Source organism: Panthera onca, chromosome C1 (genome assembly GCF_046562875.1).
Source record: "Panthera onca isolate mPanOnc1 chromosome C1, mPanOnc1 haplotype 2, whole genome shotgun sequence".
In the NCBI taxonomy this organism is placed as follows: domain Eukaryota; kingdom Metazoa; phylum Chordata; class Mammalia; order Carnivora; family Felidae; genus Panthera; species Panthera onca.
In genome coordinates, this window is record NC_138346.1 from 205,390,913 (window position 1) to 205,400,775 (window position 9,863).

General features: G+C 51.4%; 1 protein-coding gene across 1 annotated transcript; it reads left to right on the forward strand.

Moving 5' to 3' along the window:
- Nucleotides 1-2,145: 2,145 nt before the first annotated feature.
- LOC132672897 (uncharacterized) lies at nt 2,146-4,935 on the forward strand. The gene is made up of 2 exons (XM_060625279.3): nt 2,146-2,232; nt 3,948-4,935. Exon 2 carries the CDS (start codon nt 4,020-4,022, stop codon nt 4,863-4,865), a length of 846 nt encoding a protein of 281 aa, XP_060481262.3. The 5' UTR covers nt 2,146-2,232; nt 3,948-4,019; the 3' UTR covers nt 4,866-4,935.
- The last annotated feature ends 4,928 nt before the right edge of the window (nt 4,936-9,863 follow it).

The following is a 9,863-nucleotide window of genomic DNA, read 5'->3' on the forward strand; positions in this document are numbered from 1 at the left end:
AATGGCCAGTGATCTCGATGCCTGGGTACCTTCAGGACAAGCGGTGCAGAGTCCCAGCCCTCTCGCTGGCTGGCTGCCCGCCTGCCCGGCCCCCAGCCCAGAGCAGAACCAGGCCAGGCCGAGGCCCCACAAGGAAACTGCTGATACTGCTGCTTCCCTGGTCCACTGAGTTCCCCCACACCCCTCTTCCTCCTTTTTTGGAGGGCCCTCTGATCCCTCCTCTGGGCTCCCTGTTTCAGCATCTATAACTACCCCACCCCAGGGCAAAAAGGCCTTTCACCCTCAGTGGCTGCCGGTTAAGGAGGGCCCACAGACGCTTCCGTGTTATAGCGCTTTATAATCCTGGGTCTGATCCTTCAGAAACATCAGACTAAGAACCTTCTCCGGAACAACGTGGCGGAGCTCTTCAAAAACGACCATCTCATAGGGGTGCCTGGGTGGCTCGGTTGGTTAACGTCCATCTCTTGACTTTGGCTGGCGTCATGATCTCACGTTTCGTGGGATCAAGCCCTGCCTCGGGCTCTGCACTGACAGTTTGGAGTCTGCTTGGGATTCTCTCTCTCTCCCTCTCTCTCTGCTCCTCCCCTGATTGCAGGCTCTCTTTCTCTCAGAATAAATTAATTCACTTTAAAAAAAATGTCCATCTCACAAAAGACAAAGGCTGAAGAATTGTTCCCAGCTGAAGGAAACCGAAGACTCCTGAGAACGAAAAGCCATGCTTGCTCCTGGGTTGGTTCCAGCGCCCGAAGAGTTGCCAAGAGGAACATCGGAGGGGCAGTCGGTGAAATGTACATTACATGATCAGACTCCACCGTTGCCGAATGTCCTGTACTTGGGTCATTGTAGTGTGGATGCGTAAGAAAATGTCCGAGATATCTGTTCATCCTTGGGTAGGGACTACTTAGTGCCAGGCCTTGTAGATTTGATCTTTCCTTCTCCTGGACCGGAGGCCTCTGCCACAGCCATGTTACAACAGATCCTCGGTCAGGCCAAGAAGCATCCAAGCTCGATCCCCCTCTTCGTATTTATTGGAGCAGGAGGTACGACAGCAGCCCCTGACATGGTCCAATCCAGATGTCAGTTAGGGTAGGAAGAATAACCCAGAACTGACTGGGTCCCAATGATCAACACGAGCTCTACTCACCGATTGTAGATTACAGCAAAATGAAGGAAGAAAGTTCCAGACTTGTAAATGAAATGTCTCGCTCTCAAGCCGCTTAGAATGAAGGTCTCCCAGAAGCCCTCCGTACAAAATTTTCCACTTATCCAGGAAATATTTCTCCTCTGAACTCACATCAGTGTTTTGTGTTAGGGTTTACACTGATTAATAAATATCTGAAATTTGAATTACAAAAAAAGAAAAGAAAATGTCCCCGTTCACCTGGCACGTGGGCGATACACGCCCACGTGTTCAAGGGGAAAAGATAGTGCTGTCTGCGACTTCCTCTCCAAATAATAATAATCAGAGTGTGTGTGTGTGTGTGTGTGTGTGTGTGTGGTGATAAACGTGGCAAAAGCGTTAATAAATTGTGGATTTGGATGAAGACTGCTTGGGAGTTCGTTGTCTTGTAAGTTTTCAGTAAGTTTGAAAATTTTTCAAAATCTAAAGTAAAACTGTATTTTCAATGTTTGAGAGAAAGCAATGATGGATGGAGCCTTTCCTTAGCAAATATGTACTGGATGCCCCCTAAGGACCAGGGCTGGGTCGGGGGCATACAGGTTCTGAGATTTGCTGGCTGAAGAATCTCAGGTTCTGGCCAGCTCTCATCAGGTACTCGACACTGGATCGCTGACTGCCGCGGGGAAGGAAAGACAGTTAGGCTCAAGAATGGGTCACTGGAAGGGAACAACACTCTGGGGAGACTCAATAAATGTTTGCTGAGCCAGTGAAGAAAGAGAAGTGATTGATGCTGATCACGGCCGATGGGAGTTATATCAGGGGCAGCTGAGAACTCCCTGACTCTCAGCATAATTAAACACTAGAAAAACAACAAGGAACACTGGAAAACATCCACCCCAGTCTCATTTTAAAAATAGGGCCCATCTGTCCTGGAGGGCTTAAAGCGGCGCGGGCCCTAAGGCAGGGGCCTGGCCAGGATGGCCTCTGGAGGCCCCTCCCAGCTGTAAGATTCCGTGATTCTATGACACGGCCAGCAGTCTGGAGTGGCGACATGAGGGTATCCCCAGTGGAGAGCAACAGGAGGGCTAAGTCATCTACCTCCTAAAGACAGAGTGAGCGTGGCAGAGGGCCCTTATGGCAGATAGGGCTTTGCCAGCCAGGAAGGGAAGGGTGGGGCTCTGTGGGGGTCAGTCCTCAGTCGCCTCCTGTATTTCTGGAGGAGGAGACAGGGTGGGGTTGGACCCGGAAGGGAAGAGGCAAGGGTCTGTGCATTCCACGCGATTCAGACCCAAAGGACAAGGGCAGCTGAGGGCCATGGGCTGGAAGAGGGGCAGGCAGCTGTTTTCTGGGTGGGACAGGCTCAAATATTGCTCTGTTCTCACTAGACGGAAGTGGAAAATTAGCATCAAACTGGCAGTACTGGGGGAGAGAAATCAGAACCTGCCTTCTAGCTGGGGAAGGAGAGTATTGGGGAACCGATGGACAATGGAGATGAGGAAGGGAGGACTACACTGCCCTTGGCCGGGACAGGAGGTGGGGTTAAATGGACTGGGCATTTCCTCGGCCTGGTCAGGTCTAGGTCTCGGCGAAGTGCCCACATTTGGACCACAAGGAGTAGGAATCCCAATTCCCCTCCTCCTGTGGAGTGGATGAGGAGACCTTCTACTACCCGAGAGGGTCAAGACTGAATATCCTGGAAGGCTGTGACCTTACAAGTCCAGTCCTATCAGTAGTCTTGCCATATGACCTTCCCCCCTCTCATTTGGGATTCCTAAAGTCAGGATCAACTTAGGTACGGGGTTAGCAAGCACCCCTGTCTCTCTGGTTCTCCCCAGTTGTGCCCCCATCCAGCAGGCAGAGCAGATGTGGTGAGAACTCTTTCTTAGGAGACTGCGAGGGAGGGCCAAAGTCACCCCAACAACATAGCATTGTCTTTCAGGGGTCATCAGACACGACCAAGACAGTACCTCGGCCCCCACCACTTCCAACCCCTGTAATCTGAGACGAGTCACGTCATCTGTCTGGGACTGAGTTTCTCCATCCATCAACCAGGAGTAGAATAGTGACCACCTCCTTGATTTGTAGCAAGAATTACATGTGAGACATAAGCAAGGGGCCAGGCACGGAGAGAGTACCTATAGCATTGCATCACTCCTAAGATGCATTTTTTTTTACTAACAGGTGCATTGCATAGTGGATGATTACACTCTGGAAAGGAGGTATCTCTCCGTGCTTGGGATTTCCCCATTAGAGATTCAGTCCTTGGCTTTTGTGGTCTTCTGGAGTCCTTGCTCCAAAGGCAAATGGGAATTTCAAAATATGGGCCGGAGCCAAAGGATCAAGGAGACTGCCCCACTTTTCCTAAGGGTCCTCTGGCCTTGAGTTGTTCTCAGGGTCCTGCCTTCCGCCTCGTCTCTCTCTCTCTTTTTTTTTTTAACTTTATTTTTGAGACAGAGAGAGACAGTGCATGAACGGGGGAGGGGCAGAGAGAGAGGGAGACACAGAACCGGAAGCAGGCTCTAGACTCTGAGCCGTCAGCCCAGAGCCCGACGCGGGGCTCGAACTCACGGTCCGTAAGATCGTGACCTGAGCTGAAGTCGGACGCTTAACCGACTGAGCCACCCAGGCGCCCCTTCCGCCTCGTCTCTTGCTTTCTGAAGAATAAGGTGTCTGTTTTCCAGTTTGAAAATCCCCAGGGCCTAGGAGGAGGTTGAGGAGTAGGAGAAGGGTGCTGTTGGCTCTCCGGAGCCAGAGGGAACCCACGGGGAGAAAGCGTGCAGGGAGGGGGCAGGCAGCCAAGAGGAGCTGACCCAACTGTCTTCACCAGGCCTGGTAGCCAGCCTCCAGGTGAGCTCACGGCAGGTCGGCGCCACGAAGCTGTATCTGCCCAGCCGGGACGATGTCCGGACGTCTGGTGAGCCGTTCCAACATCCACAGCCGCTTGAACCATCCCAACAACGTGTCCTTTTCGGCCCAGGCTCCAGGCTGGCCCCACGGCCCCGGGGTGAGCGGGGCTGATGGTGTCAAACGCCCCCGCACCCCGAGCGGCTCTGAGACCAGCAGCTGCAGCCCCTCCTCGGAGCAGCCCGACAGCCCCAGCTTCTTCAGACTCCCAGTGAGGAAAATCTGCATGGGCCGCCCCTACAACTCCAAGTTCGTAGAGACAAGCCACCTAGCGAACCACCCCAAGGTGGCCAGAAAACCCGCTTACCACGGCGGCCCCCGCTACCTGCTCTGTACAGAACGTCCCTCAGGCCCCTGTAGCCCCACCTTCCTGGACCAACTCATCAAAGGCATCAACTACCTTGACAGATCCACCAGTGCCTTCTGCTCCAAATCGTCACTGAGCCTGCCCAGGCTTGCAGCCAACTGCCTGGAGCGTGCGGCCACCTCCATCCACCTGGACCACCCAGACCACGCCTTCCCCCGTAGTTACTCCAACCCCGTCACCGTCACCGGCGTGGCTGCCTCCGACGACTACACCAACACCTGCATGGTGCCGTCCACCAGGGGCATCAACGCTTTGCAGTGTATGGATGGGCCTGCCAGCGCCAGATGCCCACCCCGGCTTCAGAGACGGAGCCTTACACCCGTGCTGCCGCAGAGGCCGGGGACGAAGCTGCCTGAGCTCCCCTTGTTCGGCAATGGGATCTTTTCCTTGGGTCACCTGCCCAAGTTCTGGGAGGCAATCCGCTCGGGCTGGAGAGCCCCCGAGCCCACCTCCAAACCCTGTAGCTGGTGGTAACATCGACCTCGAAATGGGTACGGGCGCATCGGGCTGCAGCGGTAGAAAATAAATGGTCTGTGGCAAAATGCTTCTTCCGAGGCTCTGTTGGAGGGGAGGGGGCGGAACAGCGATTGGGATTGGGGGTTATAAACTCAAGGACCTCCAGGGCCGGGAAGGTACAAGTTAATGGGTGAACTGGCCGAGGGGAGAGGAAATACCCGGTCTAAACCGAGCTCTCAGACGGGTTGTTGCTTTTTCCAAAAAAAAAAAAAAAAAAAAAAAAAAAGCCAGGAATCTCATGTTTATATGCTAACAACAAATTCAGAAATGTCCTAGTGCTCGGTGGGCCCAAGAAAAATACTTGCAGGTGGAATGTGAAGTCCACAGGCCACAGTTTGGAATCTCTGGTTTGTATCCTGAATGGATCCCTGGGGGGTTTCCCCATGGGAAGAGAAATAGACTAGCTATTCATTCCCGATCCCTATTCATGCTCTCCTGGTTTCAGGATTGTTGTGGATGTTGATTTTACCACTGCCCAATGTGAACAGAAATACTAATGACGACGGTGACTGGATGGTGGTGGTGGTGGTGACAGCAATAGCAAGACTTCACGGAGCACTTATCGTGGAGCAGGCACTATTCCAAGTGCCTCGTCTATATTCTCTTCAGGATGGGTTTTTAATGACCGGGGCTTAGGGTGGATGTAGAGGAAAACTTTCTGATGGCTAGTGGGAGAGGCAATCAGAGATCGTTGCCACTGGAGGGAATGCCCTTCCTAGGAAATCTCTGAAGAGTGGTTCTGTCCAGGCCAGATGAGGGCTGGAGGGTCAGAATGAGGAGGCCCCAAGTTTCTTGCTGGAAATGTCCGAGAAAATGTTCCCTGAGCCACCAAGGGCTCCCTCCAAACCTTCAGAGACTCAACTGATTTGAGTGCTGAGAAGTGAGACCCCACAAGGCATCCAGGGACTGAGGGATCGTAGAGACTGGGATTCCAGCCTCGTTCTGCCACTAGCCTGCCCTGGGACTTTGGGTACACATCACTTTGTCTCCCCAGACCTGTTTCCCCTTCTGTAAATGATTAGGGTAGCTTCGATGGCCCCTAAAGGCCCCCGATTCTGATATTTCCAAATCTGTCTTCCTAGTCCCAAGCCAGGCCTGGGCTGAGAATTGAGAGTGCCCCCCTCCCCCCACTTGCCCCTCAACTCAGGCCTCCAGAGTTCTGAGCCAACTTCCCATTTTTGGCCTTGGGACCATTTCTGTGTGACTCTGAACTTCAGGCCCAGGCCCTTCTTGCTGGAGCTTTCCTGTCTCCTTGGAAATACAAGGGCCAGTGGCAGGTCAGCGTGTGGAATGGGGCTGACCTTAAAATAATGCAGAACCTGCAGTTCTACAAGATTCCATGACTCTTGGAGGGAGTGGCCTGCTCTGGCCTACCTAGCTGCATGGTCAAACAGAGAATGGCCAAGCCTGAATATCCCTATCATGAGGGCTCCATGATGGTGTCGGGATAGGAGGAAGGATAGGGGGAAGGATAGGAGGAGGGAAGGGCGTACCAGACCCCAGTTTACTGAATTCACCCCCACTTCTATTTCATCTCTGAGAAACAAGGGATATCCTCCCTGGGTCTAAAGCTCAGCAGTCCAGCACACTCCTTTCCTTGTCTCTGGGATCCTTTCCCTCCTGAGGGAGAAGACTCAATTGTCCAGTGACCCATTCCCCAGGTGGACATTTGTAGGAATACAGCTTATTAGAATCCATTTTGGCACAACTCGAGATAGTTCAAGATGTCCTGATTCCCAAATCCTCTGTCTGGCCACTCAAAGCCATCCCCTTCCTGCCCTAGGTCCATATTTGCATAAGATTTGTCCCTGATTCTCCTGGAGATGCCTGACTCCAAATCGGTTTAATTTCCCCTAAGCAGAATGTAAGACCCTTGCCTACGACACTGCCCTTGAGGCCTCCAGTGTCTAGCCCAGTTCTGGCTCACAATAGGGGCTCAGTTATTTTTTATTTTTTATTTTTTTTAATGTTTATTTTTGACAGAGACAGAGACAGAATGCGAGTGGGTTAGGGGCAGAGAGAGAGGGAGACACAGAATCCGAAGCAGGCTCCAGGCTCTGAGCTGTCAGCACAGAGCCCAGCGCGGTGCTCGAACTCACAAACCATGAGATCATGACCTGAGCTGAAGTCGGATGCTCAACCGACTGAGCCGCCCAGGCACCCCAATAGGGGCTCAGTTATTAATATCGATTACAGATCAGTGTGCCCAATAGGCGCTCAGCAATGGTAATTACTATTGTCTGGAGAATAGAGTGTCTTATATGCAATGGATGTTCAATAACTATTAATTATGCCCAACATTTATTAAGCTCTTAGCTATATACCAGGCATTGTTTTAAGAGCTTTATACATAATAACTCATTTAATCCCCATATCAGTCCTTCGAGGATGTTACTATTGTCCCTATTGTATGGATGAGGAAACTGAGGCACAGAGAGGTCAGGCATAAATGATTATGATAAAGATGATTACAGTGCATACAACACAGCGGCTCTTCAAAAACTGGTTGGCATTGTCATTATAGAGTATTATGTGCACAGTAGGTGTTCAATCATAATAACAATTATCTTCATGATTATGACATCTTGCAGATAGTAGGTGCCCTGCAAACGTACACAGTGGATGCCCAATGAAAGGCAAATATCATTACAGAGCCCAATACATAGTAGGTGCTCAAATGAAGTTTGACCACTGGTGGCGGATTGGATTATATGTTAAAGGGACAGGATCTCTGTGCTTGGCCCGACTGCTGCTCGGATACTCACTGCTCACGAATCCCTTTTCACCAGGCACTTAGCCCAAGTGCAGAGAAAATAAGGCTCTTAGCTAGAGAAGGCTGGCTGTTCCATGTGGCCAAGCAGAGACCACAGGAAGTCTTCTGTGTCCACCGTTCAAGCCATGGATCTGCAAGGTCTATGTAAACAGGAAGCAGCATGCTGGCTATAGAACAATGCCACAGCCTGGTGTGCTGCCCAGCTTGTATACGGAAGAAGCTAGGTGTCACCACAGCTGGGCGGGGGGGGTTGGGGGGGGGTCAGGGAAAGCCCTTCACGCCTGTAGAAGTAACCTCAACATTTATTGAGCACCCACACTGTTCCAGGCATGTGTCCGATGCCTGAAACATAGGGTCTCAGCCCTCTGTACTCTCAACGAGGCTAAGTTTTAGTACCTCATTTTGCAGAGGGGGAAACTGAGGCTCAGAGAGAAAAAGTGCCATCCCTAAGCTCCTGCAGCTGGAATGGAGCAGAGCTGGGATTCCAACCCAGCGCTCTGACCCTCAGCCATTGCCCTTTCCATCCAAATTGCAGGGGTTTTTCCTTCGTATTTATTGAATAGATCCCAAGAGAAAGAGGGGTAAATCTTGGTATCCAAAATATGCAGTAAACTAGACAAAGCAAGATGGTGTTTAACTCTAGGGGTCTGGGACGCGCCTCAACACCAGTGTTCTGAACAGGGCTGTGTTAACCTGAAATATGCTGTTTCTGGGAAACAGGAAACAAAGAGAGAAATTTCCTCGGAGGTCACCTGTGGTCTCAGTTGCCCAATTCACCGGTCCCTGCATCATTGGGTAACACTGGGGATAGGTGCATGACATTAGAATTATTTTTGTATATTAACAAAATCTGACATAGCCCTTTTCAAACAAATAATGTGATATCACCGTTCTATGATTCTAGAAAGTAAATGCCACTTTTTGTATTGACCAGGCGCACGTTGGAGCGACACATCATCCTATTCCCAACCCTCCCTGTCCCACCAGCCTTTCCTCGTTTCTGAACCTAAGTCTCTAAACCTTAGCCCACCACGCCCCCCAACCCCATTCCCGAGGCCCACCTTACCCCTCACTGTCTTTTCTGTCTGCACACGGCTGGTTCTGCTTACTCTACACACAAAGCAGAAAACTAGGAGTGGGGGTACCCTGTCCTCACCCCAACTGCATGCACGTAGCCCTCTTTTCAGTTGAAATCTCAGTAGAAGCAAAGAGCCTCAGACATGAGCCATGTCTGAGTTGGTACCACCATTTTTGGCAAACTTAACAGCCTCCTGGGCCCCTCCCAACAGGGCAGGAATTTATCGTGAACAATTGAACAAAGCCGGGAACTCGGAGGGAGAAGGCACAGGACATTCCAAAAGGATTTCTCTCAAGCTCCAAAAGACAACATGTGGGAACACTGCAGAAACCTCATAACCTAGCAAAGAAAAGCAGGAAAGGGACGGAAAATCTGCCCAGTGGGAAGGGAAGTGCGGGCTGGAGGAAGGAACAAGGGGCCTCAGGTCAGGAGGCCAGGGTGGGAGGCCTGCCTCTGCCATTCATGACCCCTCAGAGGCCACTCCACCTTTCTGGCCTCAGATTCGTGGCCCTTAAACACTGAGGGAACTGGAGAAGCAAACACACGGATGCATACGTATGCGTTCACGGCAATGCTTTATTAATCACAACGACGCGGAAACAGCCCGAATATCCACCGACAGGACAGGGTTGATGAACTGTGGCGTGTTGATGAGACACAATACCAAATCGTGATCACAAGTGTCGTGTGCAAAGCCAATACAAGTGCCGTGCAAAGAAGCTGGCCCACAGATTCCTAACAGGTGACATTTGCAGCAAGGAGCAGATGAATGGTATGCACATCCGGGTGCTGCTTGCGATACGGAGCAAGTATGGCAGGAAAAGATCGTCAGCTGAGTTAAACAGAGTGCTCACCAGTACGGTTGATTTACACTCTGTGCGAGTTTCTTATCTCAGACCGGTCATACACAGTCTGGGGACTGGCACCGATCCACGGAGCCATTTTTAAGTAGCGCTGGCCTTTGCTGGACACGCAGAACTGTGTTTAGGAGGAGACCGGTAGGCAAGAAAAGCGAACGTGAAACTACGCACATGCGCTGATGACATAACGTAAAATGCGTGCGTGCACAGTAACAGAGGAAGGGACGTGAGCATTTATGGGGCTC

Coding starts and splice junctions, on each gene's coding strand:
- LOC132672897 (XM_060625279.3), top strand. CDS start 4,020: ATGTCCGGACGTCTGGTGAGCCGTTCCAACATCCACAGCCGCTTGAAC.